Source organism: Anopheles cruzii, chromosome 3 (assembly GCF_943734635.1).
Source record: "Anopheles cruzii chromosome 3, idAnoCruzAS_RS32_06, whole genome shotgun sequence".
In the NCBI taxonomy this organism is placed as follows: domain Eukaryota; kingdom Metazoa; phylum Arthropoda; class Insecta; order Diptera; family Culicidae; genus Anopheles; species Anopheles cruzii.
Window position 1 is genome coordinate 44,160,147 of NC_069145.1, and position 14,904 is coordinate 44,175,050.

Here is a 14,904-nt window from a genome sequence, read left to right on the forward strand (position 1 = left end):
AGAAACTTGATATGAATTGATTTTCATATCTCAGACGACTGTAATGGTCAATAGACCATAGATTCGAGCATGACATTCGACGAGCGACTTAATACATCGAAAAGCTTCTAACGATAGCTAATGCACAGCGTACGACGAGCGCGACCACCTTCGAGTTTCCCACATAATTTATGGCGATTTTCGTTGGCACAATAAATCGTAAAAACCGGTGAACACACACACCATTGTCTGCATCAACAAATGACGTTGTTGCGATATTTTTTCCCATCTCCATTCTTTTCGCAACACAATACCGCAAAATGGAGCGCTCGACATAAGCGGTAAAAAGCTGTCCCTTCAATCTTTCGACGGTAAATGCACATGTTTATGTTACTTTCCACTTCTCCCGTGCCCCGTAAGTGGCCTGCAGGTGTGCGTGCGCGAATGTTGCGGCACTTAATTCATGTGCAAAACATGTTGCCACTTTATCCTCGCACGCCAACACTGGCTATGTGTGTGTGTGTGTGTGTGCCTGTGTGGCCCGCCACCCCACGAGCACTAACTGAAATTAAAAGCGTGCACATGTAAAATGTAAATTGATTCTGCCCGACCGACAGGACGCCCATTCGCGGCCAACAATGTAGCGTACTTAGGAGGCGGCTGCTCCTGAAAACGGCCGCGGAAAACGGCTTTCTCAAACGCCACGCCGTATGTGTGCAGAATGGAGACCCCCGCCGGCTCAACGCACAGCGGCACATTCCTTGCGCGGCAAGGACACGGCAGGAATCCTTCAAACGCAATCGCGTCCATCATTCACTGTCACCTTTGCACCGGCGGCTCGGGTGGCCGCGTGGGTGTGATCGCGGTGTGTGTGTGTGTGATAAGCTCAGCCCCGGCCATTGCCCTGGCCAACAATGGTGGAAGAAATTTACATAAAATATTTAAAAACCCACGTTCGCTCTGGCTTTATCGAATGATGGATGCCCAATGTGCCGCCAGGAATGTCGCTCAGCATCCAAAAGAGATGTTAGTGGGCGCCCGGTAAGGGTCGGGCAGCATTCAACAGTACCCAAGACAGCGTCCCAACCAAAGATAGCGTCCTGCTCACGCTGCCTGCTAATAAAGTGACTCGTGCTGGTGGTGGTCCGATGTCATCGCAAATGACATAGGACAACGCCAGGACGCCATAATTTACACGACTGCTGGCGATTGTCACAAAGTCATCGCAGTCTGTTCAGAAGCAATCAGAAGCGAAGCGATGAGTGAGCAACACGATCGCTCTCCATTGAATTCTGTTTAATGGGACACAACAGTTCACTTGTTGGCACGCCCCGCCGTGGAACGGGAAAAGACGAGGCTCATTCCCCTTGATGATGTGCTGTTTAGTGAGTCCCTTTGATGTTTCAAAATCAGTTTTCCGCCGGTGTCTTTTATTGAATTTTAATTTCCCGGAACCGGCAACCATCGCTCTCCGTGGATTCTTTGCACTCAATATTGACTCAAAAAGGCGCAGCAATAAAGTGGCCCATAACCGGTTTCTAGCTAATAAGATTGCCACGCTAAGTATTCCGATGCCGCGTGTGGCCTGTAATTTACTGAGCCAGTGCTTAAAGCCAGAAGCCAGTGGGACCAAGGATCCGGGGACACATTTCATGGAAAACATTATTCAACTCGAAGTGCCCTCAACCCCGGCACTCAACCACTCAGAGAAAGTGTCGTTTTTATGGCAAATAAATTAAGGCAAACCAGGTTGAACTCACTTCGATGTAAGAGTGATGACGAAGATTGAAACCATGATCGGCCTCGGGGGATAATCACGAACCAGGGGGGTTACATTCTATCCACGTGGGTTTACGTGGAAAATGGAGTTGTCTACGTACCACGGTTTTTGCAGCACAAAACTACAAAAAAGGAGCGCCAGCTACTGGGTTGTTTGAGGGGACTGTTTTAATTCGATTTGATTTAACATTTGCTCAGTGGACCCTTGTTGACCCTCAGTTGATGCCCTTGAATTTGAAGGTTGATAGCTGAAGGTTGTCCCTGGTCTTACGAGTCGAACAGAGCGATCCGTGAGTATCGTTTTAAAGGACATGAAAGTTTAAACTAGACCCATATCGTTCAGTAACACCGCAATGTTCTTCCGCCGACAAAGGACATCCCTTAGTCAAAAACCCTGCCGCGCAGCTTGGCTCAACTCACCTGAACTTTGTGCCAGTGACCATCGTGCAAGTCCCGGCCGACGGTAATGATTTGTGCGCCGCCACCGAGATTGTATCGCAAACGGAGGGCACCCTCGACCAGCTTTAGCTCGAAGAAATCGAACGTGCCACCGTCGTCCGTGTACAGGACCAGTCCGTTCGGTTGTTCCGTCTTAAACTCCAGCTCGAGCGATCCGTTCAGCCCGGTGTACCATTTGCGGAACTGGGCAAAGCTGTTCTGCGAACCGTCGAGCACGAACCCGGAACAGCTCGAACAGCCGAGGTGGGCCACCAGCAGACCGAGCAGTATCAGTTTGGGCAACCTTACCGTGCCCACCGTGGCGGTGCCCAGCATCTTTGGCAGACCGAAGGTCGGTGTCGGTGCCGGCAAGGGTGCCGTCCCGGGAGCAGCTTCCCGCCCGCCAGGCAGTGGTTGCCGCCGCGACGTCCGCTGGTGATGGCAGTTGCTGTATGTATTGTCCAGATTTAATCCCTCCGACCCGTGCGGATCGAGACCGAGGTTGTTGTTGCTGTTGCGTTCAGTCAGTCCGGCGTCGTTATTGTTCGAGTGATTAGGGCTTTTAATGTGATTACCGGGGCTTTGACATGGATCCTGCTCGGCAGCCTGCTTGCGATACGATCGGAGGGCTTTTCCGGCCCGACTGTCCGAATCGCACGCAGCCGACCGCACCGGCTCACGATCTTTTCTTTTGCATCTTCGCCTGCCGGAGGATAATCGAATCACACCCCCCGGGCCGGGAGTCTGGCTTCGCACGGCCACACACTTGGCCACCTTCGCACCGCCACCCCTAGCGTTTGTCCCACAGCCTCCACCACGGTCCCGCTCACGGTCCGTAACGCACGCTAGCGCCAGGTTAGGTTCTTCTTCACGCACCGACGCCATCTTGTCTTCGCTCACACCGAAATTGGCTTTCGATTTTTTTTGCCTGCTGTTTTACTGCTTCCAAGAGAGCGAGAGAGACGAAGCGCCGACGGTGTAGTTTCGCTCACCGAACGGCGAGTCTCTCTCACGCACACACTTCTTCACACTCGCACGCGCCACTGCTTTATCTCACCAAAGTCCAAGCGCTCATGCTCACGACTCGCCACAGCGCGACAGCGGCCCTTTCTCACTGCCTTTCTGCCACCATCCACACACTGTTAGTCAACCACTGTTGAAGCGGATCTTTTTCGCTTCCTGTTTAGGTATCACTACTTCACGTTTGCACGGTGCTTCCCAACAGAATGGATCCTCGCAAAGCCCGCTACGATTAGGACGAGGTTTTGGGTCGCTCTTGATGATTTCGGATATTCATTTTTCTACGAAGGACACCTTCGTTTTTCGCGACAAAGTATTTAACTGCGAAGAGATATGTTCGAAAAAGTTTAGCTTTGGTAGGTTTGGCTTTTAAATATCCTTCGTTTTGCTATTTGCTAACATGAATGAGTCAGTACGAAATCTCCGGCAAAATGCTAACCTCTCACTGGTAAATCTAGAAAAGCGTTGCCTGTGCTCTGTGTTTTCTGTGAAATCATACGGGCCACGGCCAACTAAGAACATCTTTCAGGACTCCACTGTGAGTCTTGATTGTTATTATTTCTTAACGAACGGGCTATGAAATTTATTAATTTCATTGCTGAAATTGATTCTTTATTTTTGCGGACTAGAACACTCAATTAAGCGCAACACCAATTAAACTGACCAAACCAAGGCGTTTGCGGGAATGAATCAAGCCACTGCTGATGCTACAGTTCGTTTGATTCCCAAAGTTTGCTCGTTTGCAAAGCTTATTTCGCTGCAACACCATGCGCCTCCATCGAAGTTATTCGAAGCCATTCCTTCGATTATATCACGTTTCAAGAGAAGTGTGTTGCGTTTTTTTAACATCATCATAAGACAACTGCATTATCAGTAGCATGTAGCATGAATGAGTCAGTACGTAATCTCCGATTCATCATCGGCAAAATGCTAAGCTTTCGTTGGTAAATCTAGAAAAGCGTCGCATGTGCTCTGTAATTTCTGTGAAATCACACAGGTCACGGCCAACTAAGAACATCGATTAGGTCTCCACTGTGGGTTTTGAGATTTCTGTTATTATTATTCCTTAAAGAACGGGCTATGAAACTTATTAATTTCATTGCTGAAATTGATTCTTTATTTTTCAAAGCTTGAGCACTCTATTAAGCGCAACACAAATTAAACTAAACAAACCAATACATTCACGCGAAAGTATTAAGCCACTGCTTATGCTACTATTCATCTGATTTAAAAAGTTTGATCGTTTGCAAGGCTTTTTCGCTGCAACACCATGCGCCTCCATCGAAGTTATTCGGAGCCATTCATTCGATTATATCACGTTTCAAGAGAAGTGTGTTGCGTTTTTTAACATCATTATAAGACAACTGCATTATGAGTAGCAGGATGCTACGAAAGATAGCTACATCTTTGCTCGCCCTCGCATTCTGTGAGAAAAACAGAAGAAAAAAAACTTGCAAGCTCTCACTCTCAGTCAACTGGTGTGAAACAAGCTCCAAGGTACGCCATGAGCACGCCAAACGGAATCAGCGTGTCCTAGTGATGGTACACTGCAACAAATTTGTTATTTTTTTCGGCCGACTCTCACTGGTCTTCATTGGGCCTTTGAGTCAATCAGCCCATTTACTTCAGAACACACATACTGTGTGTGTGTGTGTCTGTTCTGGGACTCTCAATGAATCGCTGCCGAGCGTCTACCGTGTGTGTGTGTGTGTGGGAGAGAGAGTGTGCGTCGTCCCACAGCGCGCTGCCAAATTCCACGCTGTCCCGACGAACCCACACACTTCCCGACCGAACCGAACCGAATCCGAACATGTGTTCATTTCACTCACTCACACTAGCGGGCACACTATCTGACGAAGCGTCGCTTTTTCATTCTCGCACTCGCGTCTCCAGAACGCTAACTTTAATTCTGGTGCGCTCGGACCGTCCACCGTTGTCGTCACCATTCCGACTCGGTTCCTCCGACTCCGGCCGAGTGCAGAAATCGATACGAGAAAATCCTTGACTAGGTTACAGACAGAGGCCGTTTTGGTTACGCTTTTTCCTAGCGCAAAGAAAGCGGGCAAATGAGCATGGAAAGCAGAAAAGATTCACCAGCGTGACGGACAGTTCTCGCGGAAATTCGTTCGCTTCACACTCGTCCTTTCGTTCGCTTTTCCTTGTTGTGACCTTTTTTCTCTATTCAACTTTCAACAAAACCCCACTGCTTCCCGCGGTGCACCACGAAGAAAGCCCCTCATTGTTACGATTGGCCGAAGTTTGGTTGGTTTTCCACGAACGCCATTTTACGATTATTTAGCATTACGCTGCGTTGCGTCGCACAGTCGAGGGCTTCATTCACTTCACTCATTCACTTCCATTGTTTCACTGTTTTGTTTTCCCGACCGCGCAGCGGAGATGGTTAGGTGAAAAACGGCACGCACCTTCGCCCCCTTCGCTCCACTTCAAACCAACCTCCTCTTCCGGTCAGGGAAGGGTCACACACCGCTCACAACGAACCGTAACGCCGAAACCGAAAAGTGGATTTTCGTTTCACTTTTTCACTCCACCAGAGCTCCTTCTCACAATCCGACGCCTGGACCTATGGATCCTAACGGGACGGATGCCCCGAGCACGTGTCCCGGCCGTGGTCGTTCTGCATCGGATTTCAAAGCTCAACTGCACTCCATCGGCCGTTGTGGTGAGCACAAAAGTGGCATCCGAATGGGGCACTCATTTCGGTCTCTGAGTGCCGCGGTGGAGCAGCCTCACCTCGCGGTCCTCCGGGGGGTCGGTGCGTTTTCTCCTCCGACCAAACCACACACACACACACACACAGCACAGGACACACACGGTCACACACAGGCTGCGCATAAACGGGGTTGAGCCTCACGCACACGCGACCGTGTTGTTTTTGTTCGTAAATTTTGGCGTGAGAAAGCGTCAGTCCCACCGCGATGACGTTTGCCGAGCGATTCGTCGGGGAATGTTTTCATTCGTCAGCGCAGCGCCAAACCACCGCCATGCGGACCGATTGGCAACGGACGAAAAGTCTCACAGTCTCACGGCCCTCGACCCGGACTTTGAAGGGCGGTTATTGACGGAGCGAATCAAACATGCAAAAGCATCGCCGCGAGGTTGATGGTCGCACCGAATGCCACGCGGTGTGGGCGGCCAGGGCCAGTCGCACCTGGCTGCCACGGGTCTCGGCTTGGCGTGTTTTCTGGCCCAGGCTAGATGTCAAGGATGCTCTACAGGCGAACCGTCGTTAGCAACGGTGAAAAGGGCAGTGAAACTGTACTACTCTGAACACTGTGGGTCGAACACCGGTTAACCGACCATGAACTCGTGCGGCAGGAGTAGTTTTCATGTAGTTTAAAATGGTGCGGTTTTTATGTCAATCATTTGCTTCCTTGGTTGCTTCCCGCAATCGCGAGTTGAGCAATTGCATCACTCGTTGAAGAGGTTGAAGAGGATCAAACACTTAAAGTCAGCATATAGCATTTACATGCGTTTAATATACTAAAATTATACGAAACACTAAAGACAATCGGCTCTTTATAAATTAAATGTTACTCTAGCTGCGTTAGAACGTGTCGTAACCAAGCCTTCGAATGTCCAGTAAAATTTCGACAACATACAAACATATTTTTGTTACACAATTTGTGACAAGAAATTGATCGCCATTTAAATTTACTGTGCCATTCGTTTGAAAGGCCTTCATCATTTATAACCACCCTGTGATTAGGGGCCGTTTCTACCGAACGACGCGCATGGAACTCAGAATGGTTCTCAGTTGCCATCGTCAGAACGGAAAATAGAACCCCAAGCGCATGTGCCAAATCTCAGCTGCTTCACGGTGCGTTCTTCGCACACTCGCTGAGAACCGAAGAGCTTCGTGCTTCCCACAACAGCAGGAAAGGATCTGCTCACCGGCGTGAACGGGTTCGGGCTCGCACGTCGCACGTCGTCGTAGTAAGCAGAACCGCAGCTGACAAAGGACCAACGCACCGACACACACACACACCCACCCAAAATAGCCATGGCCACGGTTTTGCCGTTGAATGTTCGGTGGACCTGCTCGTTCGCGGTTCCGAGTGCCATTCGCTCGCCCGTTCTGACACTCCACAAACAACGACGCGGTACGGTACTGCACCTGCTCAGCGTAAAACTAGCGAAATCGATCGATGAACGAACGAACGCCGGAGTGTAAAGCTCAGTAAATGCATTTGTAAAAGCTCAACTCCGTTCTTGCTGTCTTTTTATTATTATTTCGATGGTGCACGTTCGGTCCGCCACCGCAAGCGCACTGCAATCGTACTGCATTGTTGCAGTTGTTTGTGGGGGCAGCTCCAGAAAACCGAGAGCGAAGCCGAACAGCAACCTAAAAGCTACCGATTTTTTTTTTGTCCGTTTCGTATGTTCTCCAACGTTGTTTTATGCTATTGTGCCCTAACTTTGGGAACTCGAAACTCGGCCAAAAAACAACTCAAGGGGCAGGCGATTTTCAAAACGTTCCCAAAACGACGACGACCAATGCCTTCCAACTCGGAGTGGATGCACTTTACCGTGCACCTGCAGTTGCAATCGGCGAAACGGTGAAGTTCGTGCGGGGGTGCACCAAAGACATTTCGGGGCCGATAATATTTGACGGGCAAACGAGACAATAATGTTCGCGCGGCAACCATTACATTTACGACCATAGCCAACATAACTGGTCCATCAGCATAACCGTTGCAACCGTTGTCATTGGTCTCATTGACTGACTAACAGGGACGCTGAAAATAAGGGTCGTCAGAATGTCCTTGCGAAAGGATCATCAAAAGCAAACTCAGCAATACAGCACACCGGTACCAAGGCGAGAACTAAGACTCCAGCCAAAGAAATTCTAAACAACTGTAGAGAAAAGTGCAAAATCAATTTCGAACGATAGGTTTCGGCATCCGACAGTGCAAAGCCAAGATGAATGATTTTTCCAAGCCAAGTGAAAACCTAGCTGAACTAACACCGCACTCCAGGGCATCACAGTTTCCTGGTAGACCCCGCTGAAAGCACCAAAGAAGCACGGACGAATCGTTTGGCAGTTTAATTATGTTTACACAAATGCAAAAGCAGGTTCGCTGGGAAGCAGACTCACAAACTGGCTGCACTCCAAAGAAGGCAGCTTCCCAACGATACCTACACACACACACACACACACACACACAATAAACTGCACTTTTGTGGCCGACTTTCAAAAAGTTTTACACTTAAGGTCGCTTGCACTTGCAGGCGATTACATAACAGGCGGAATCGGCCGGATATCCGAAACTTTGCAGGTGGCAAGAAAGTAATTTCAATCTCAATGAAATGCCACTTCAGCAGTTTAGATATTAGTTGCTGAAGCCGAATAGTTTGCGTCTGTGGTTGGCTGTGCTGGCTGTGCTGCGTTGTAAGGGACAAACGAAAAACGCAATCCTAATTACTTTCCGGCCGTGTCGGCCGATTAGGAGTTTTGAAAACGAGTTTCTTCGCGCCAATTTGACCTCGTGCTGGAAAGGGGGGCCGCATGCTACCAGACACCATACATATGCACAGCATCACTCTCTCAGGATGTTCTCCGTGGACTGCATTTTTGGGATTTTGACTTTTAAGAATTAGAAACGTTTGTATTGAGAAAGTCGAAGTAAGAAAGTATTCAAATTTTTTTTTTTCTAAATTCAAACTACATTCAGCTAACAAAAGTTTGGAAAGTATCAGAGGGACAGACCACGCCGAGCAAGTTAGCCAGTACGTTGGCGGATCAACAGAAGACCAATCAATTATCGGGGATAAACAGGGTCAAGCAGCATCTCAGCGCCTCGACTTTCCAAGAAGGATTACTCCCAAACGGCGTGGAGCGCTGCGGACGCTGCGGCCATGACACGGAGGACGAAATAGAATAGAAAAGTATAATAAAAAAAAACCTGCAAACGATACCACTAACGTTTCTCAACGGTTGCGGACCGGTTTTCGGTATTTTTCATCGCTCACGAAAGCGCACGAATCCTTGGAGGGATTTCTCGGTTTTTTTTCTTCCGTGCCAACGCTATTCGGAACGTGGTTCCCGTTATCGAAGCATCGCACGGACTCCGTAGATGGCTCCATCGCAATACAGCACCGAATGGGCAGGTTCATGAAGTACGTCGTAGACAATAGCATGCTTTATGCTTCTTGTCGCTTTATCGAACAACGGGAGGGAGCACTCAAGTGAACTCAACACCAATCTTCAAGTTGCCGAAAACTGGAAGAGACTTTCCGATGCTATCGAGTTGTCCCACCCGTCGCTTCTGGTTTGGTTCGACCGATCGATGAATCATTAGAATTTGTGTGTGGAGCGTTGTCAGCTTACCGGTGAGGACATTTTTGTAATGTTCAAAATGAACGATACACGCATCGTTGAAACTTGTTGACTTCCTGTAGGATGGTCGAAATATCTTTTATGCAAACTGCACGGGAAGGCACCTACTTTTTATTCGAAAGTTATGAAAAAGAAAAAGATAATATACAAATCAGCAATTCCGAAAACCGTGATGTTAATCCTAACTCAATATTCCACGACTGACAGCGCAGCAGTAGCGATCGAATATCCGAGCGTCAGTAAGTTCACCTTGACGGCGTAGGTCGCAGACTTTATGGCCCACGGGCGACAGCTTTTCAGGTACTCCAACTGCCATTTAGTTGATTGCCGGGAGATTCCATAAAGAAGCTGCAAAACTTGACTGCTGACAGGTTTAGGTGGCTGTCACGTTTTGCAATTGCATCCCCGGCGGATCCGAAAGTAAACTCTAACACGGCTGCACGCAAAATGGGACCAGATTGACGGAACATTTACCAAAGCCCCCCGCGGCACTTGGCAACTAAATATGTGCGCTGAACAGGGTATGGTGGATGGGAAATAAAATCGAATTCGACAAGTCGCTCGTTGGCACACGCTGTCGAACATCCTGTCTTCATGTAGCAGACGCTCCACTTTCAATTGTCCCGACGATGTCCACCGAAGCTGGGTTAGTTGAAAGTTTATTTTGACTGAGTAATAGCTTAAGATCTAGAAATTATCTGCCAAGCACAACGATGTCCTATCCCTTAAAAGCAGGTCTAGTTATGTAACAAAACATTATATTTCAGATGGTTGGTAAATATTTATCACTTCAATTTATCATACCATAAAATGCTTTCAGTTAAATCGTTAATAAATCAATAAATAAATAAATTAAAAAATCGTTCGCTATCAACTATAAATTCCATGAAGCGCACTTGATATGATTATTGATTGTTAATTAAGCTTACCGTAAATTGAAAATTTCATTCATTCGTCATATTATTTCTAAAGAATTTCTCTCTGAACTCGTCGACAGGGTGTCATGGAAACACGATAGCATGATTTAATATTCATAAAATGATGACAAAAAAAATCACAACAAATGGCGAATGGAGACTGCCGATGCAAGAGCATTTTAACAATAACGGAACGAATGCATTAACCGTAAAATTCTTGGAAATCCGACTCAACCACATGAATTAGTGAATGAAGCATTAATACGAATTACTTACTGAACGCATAATCGATTTCAAAGTACATGTGAATGAAAAACGCATCACAAATCAGGGTCAACTTCGCAACTTCACTCAAATCTGCAGCTCTCGACACTAAAAGGCACGTTGATTTCGATCCTTCTTAATTTCGTGACTAATGGTCGTTTGGAGTATTTCGCAAAGCGTGATTTCATGTGTTCCACTTACAGATTCTGACGCGGTTTTCTAGGTCATACGTGTTTCTTCGCTTGACGTCCGCCGGCTCTGAACGATATCGTTAGCCTTTCTTCAACTTCGTATCAATTTTGGCAAAATTGTGTTGAGAAAACGAAAACTCTACGCTTACTCGCGTGTAGACATGCGATCTCAATTCCTCTTTTGTAACGCTTGCAATGACGCGTGGTACATTATACCAATCTCTCTTTAAATTCTGATCTCCGATGCCCATTTGTGCGTTACATTATTGGCAGAAGAAAAAAACCAAATGTATTGTGCGAACAGCGTTTCACGCCAAGTATGAGAAAACATCACAAAATGACTAAACGGCTTTTTGAAAAAGGTTTTGCATCATTAATAAAGCGAATGCCCAACTGCAATGGTGCTGTTATGTCTTAGGCAAATTTTCTTTTCCAAACTCTTAGCAGTTCTTGAAAACAAAGAAGCCTAATCCTACCTGAAAAATCACCGCCTTTTTGTTGCCGGTTCTTTATAAAAAACATCGGCGGGTTCCAGTTAGCTATCTACAAAACTCCACTCGTCAACCTTAAATTTGTAGTTCGAGCACGCAATTCAACCGTTTCACCGTTTAACTCCCATTCTAAAAAAAAGCCTTATTTCAAAACTACGCGAACTTAAAACAGATTGTACGAAACTTGTCGCCAAAGGCCTCGGGACGAATGAGGAACCAAAGTATGTTTTGTGCAAGCGAAACATAATGCTTTGCAATGCAAACGGAAAGACGTGGAAGCTTTCGACAGTCGAACCTCAAAAAGCTCTCGGAGATAATCGCTTGAAATGTTTCACAGAAAGAATCACACACAAATTTGTGATTTCAAATTGGTTGCCCTTCGGCATTAAAAACGATGCACTTTTTTCTTTTTTCCATTTTTTTGCAATGCATCACTTTTAAAGTCTAATGTTTGATTAAAGTTATAGCATTGAACGTTGTACGGCGTAGTTCAAATTATTGCGCAAGTTGAAAAATTACAAAAACGAGCAGCCAGAAAGTCGCCCAGAAAGATAAAAAGGCACAAGAAGAAAAGAGAAAAAGGTACGAGTGGATAGAAAAAGGCACAAATAAAAGAGTGCCAACATCATTTTATAACCAAAGCTCTACAACTCTTGTATCCCAACAGAATCAAACTGCTTGAAACTCCATTCGGTAGTACCAATCATTCGCTTGTTTGGAGCATATAACAGTTCTACCATGATTTAAGCATCCCTTCGAAAGGATTATCCTTGGAGGAATCGGCTGCCCCACTAACCTACATCATCTCCATCGGGCCAGCATTCCCGGTAGAGGGAATGACCTCGTTTCATTGATAAAAAATCCCCTCCAACGAAAGCAGCGCCAACGAGCGCATCCCGAACACCTCCCGAACGTATCTCGGATAGAGAAGGTTCCTTCCCCCAGCATCCTGCACTTGGGAGCACCATGGCTGCCATGGTGCATGTCAGTGCTTCTCGGAAGACTGCCACGAAGTGTCGTAAACAAGGCGTAGCTCAATGCGAACGGTGAATACTTCTTCCGTCACTGCGCAGGTCCACTTCGGCCGTGAGAATGTTTTTAACTTTGGGATCTAAATGTAGGTGTTGCCTCATGTGGGATATTTTTTCCCGTCCGTTATTCTACAGTACGATGTCCATTCCGTTCAAAGATGTAGCTTGTAAACAATGAAGATGTAAACAATGTTTCAACCGAAATAGCCTCAAGACATTCTATAAACGAGATTTAAATAGCAGTTCTTAACCGTTTGTACAGGGTGGTCAAAAACGCGTGCACATTTTGAACTACTCATTATTTGACGTTTAAAACGTCAAACTTGATTCTGGAAAATGTAAACATTTAGTAGACACTTCCAAATTTACGAAATGGGTCGCTTTACGCTTGAAGAATGCTGGGAAATATTAAAAACTTACTTCCAAAGTGGTAGGTCTAATCTCAAACTGTGCGATATTTGAAAAGCACATTTCATTTAAGCTTATTCCCACCTCGGTGGTTATGTTAACAAGCAGAATTATCGTTTTTGGGGTTCGGAAAACCCACACGTCGTGCAAGAGAAGCCAATGCACCCCCAACGAGTGACTGTTCGGTGCAGATTTTGTTCTTCTGGCATCATCGGCCTCCGTATGAAAGAATGAAGAAAGAGCCGTCGTAACCGTCGATGGCGAACGGTGGCGAGAAATGTTGGTTAATTGTTTCTTTGGCGAAATTAATGCTGAGAACTTAGCCGACATTTGGCTTCAACAGGATGGCGCTACGTGCCCCACAACGTCAGCCACGATCGATTGTTTGCGCCGCATCTTCGAAAGTCGAACATTCAGCGGAAATGGTGATGTGAATTAGCCTCCAAGAAGCTGCGATTTGACGCATTTGGACTATTATCTTTGGGGAGCGGTGAAAGATAAATGTTATGCAAACAAACCAACAACTATTGACGACCTTAAGAGCGAAATTGAAATTGCTATTGCCGTGATAGGACCAACGACAGTCGAAAAAGTGCTCAAAAATTGGGTCGACCGAATAGGATACTGCGAAGCCAGTCGTGGTGGACATTTGAGCAAAATTGTTTTTCACACATAAATTTGATGATCAACCTTTCAAATAAATGTTTCAGCATCGAAAAATATTCAGCCGTTTTTGTTTTATAAACAAATCAAAATGTGCACGCGTTTTTGACCACCCTGTATATTTGCCTAACGCGATATGCCGCCTAAGCTGTGTCATTCGTCGTACCTACAGCTAGGCGCAATTTTCTTTAACTCAAACTGTTTAAAAAAGCTCAATTTTAACATTAGTAGGCCTCGATGTAGGTTTCTCGTTTTACTGGTGTTATTCAATTATTTTTAGAGTTTATAGCATTTTTGTCCTTAAAGTTGGCTTTGATTCTTTTCCAAAACAAAATTGGTAATGAACTGATATTATTTTTAGTCTAGGATATTACTAGTCCCTAACAACAGTCAGTGAATATCGTCTAGAAACGTTTGTATAAAACTTTATCAGTTACAGTTTGAATCGGAAAGAAAATATCCCGTCTGTACGCTCTCTCAGCAGACGTGGGCTTGGCCAGCGAACCTTCATTCATAACAACAACCAACGACACTCCCTAAGCGAGACGCCCGAGACAGAGAAGCTCTCAGCGCGCACAATATCCGTCCGAATCCGATCCTTCCCAGAGTACCGACAGCAGCGAGCCGATTGGCACGAAATTTCCATTCATCGGTTCAGTCTAGTGTCGGCCGGCAGTAACGGAACATCGCAAACCGGAGCAACCGGAAGCCGTACCTTCAGTCCGCACAAACGTCCTGCGACCCACAGCATCGGACTCTGCAAAAACGATTGCCGCAGCACACGCCACTCCTAGTCTTCCTTCGGCTCTCCGTAAAACAGTGTGCGTGTTTGTGTATACGGAATCGTGCGGAATTTTTGTATGTCTAATTTGGAATTGTCCCCCCAAAGAGTGGCGTGACAAAAACCACCTTCTTCGCACCGCAATACTGGCCACCGGCATTTTGGGATTCACCTTGTGTTCGTGTGCGTGTGTCGTTGTTTTGCTGGAAAATGTGCCCAATTCGTCATTGAGTGCCTGTCGTTAGTGGTGTGCTGTGACGGGACGGGTGCTTTTAAATGTGGCCAAAATCACCCTTCCGGCGTGACTCGCTTGTGGCCACAGCCGAGTGACGGGGATAATGATCGTTTCCGGTCACCGACTGTCACTTGCATTGCTTGGTCTACCCGCAGCGGAGTGTTACGGGAGCGAGCGCCGCTAGCTCTTAACGTTCCGAGTGATCGATTGTGAGTGGATCGTACGTCATCTGCCGGCCCGTCGCCTTGGTTGAATGCTGCCGCCAAACACTAGCCAGAAGTAAGCCACAAAGAGTCCTGAAAAACATATCTTCTACGACGACGACGACGACGACGACCCTGGAGTGAAA

General features: G+C 46.7%; 1 protein-coding gene across 1 annotated transcript in view; it reads right to left on the minus strand.

Annotated features, from left to right (window-relative positions):
* Positions 1 to 3,081, minus strand: part of LOC128270466 (neurexin-1) — a 94,223-nt gene extending 91,142 nt beyond the window's left edge. The window contains exon 1 of the mRNA XM_053007868.1: positions 2,179 to 3,081. Within this exon, the coding sequence (XP_052863828.1) occupies positions 2,179 to 3,081 (903 nt within the window). The remainder of the gene's footprint in view (positions 1 to 2,178) is intronic.
* Positions 3,082 to 14,904: the final 11,823 nt, after the last annotated feature.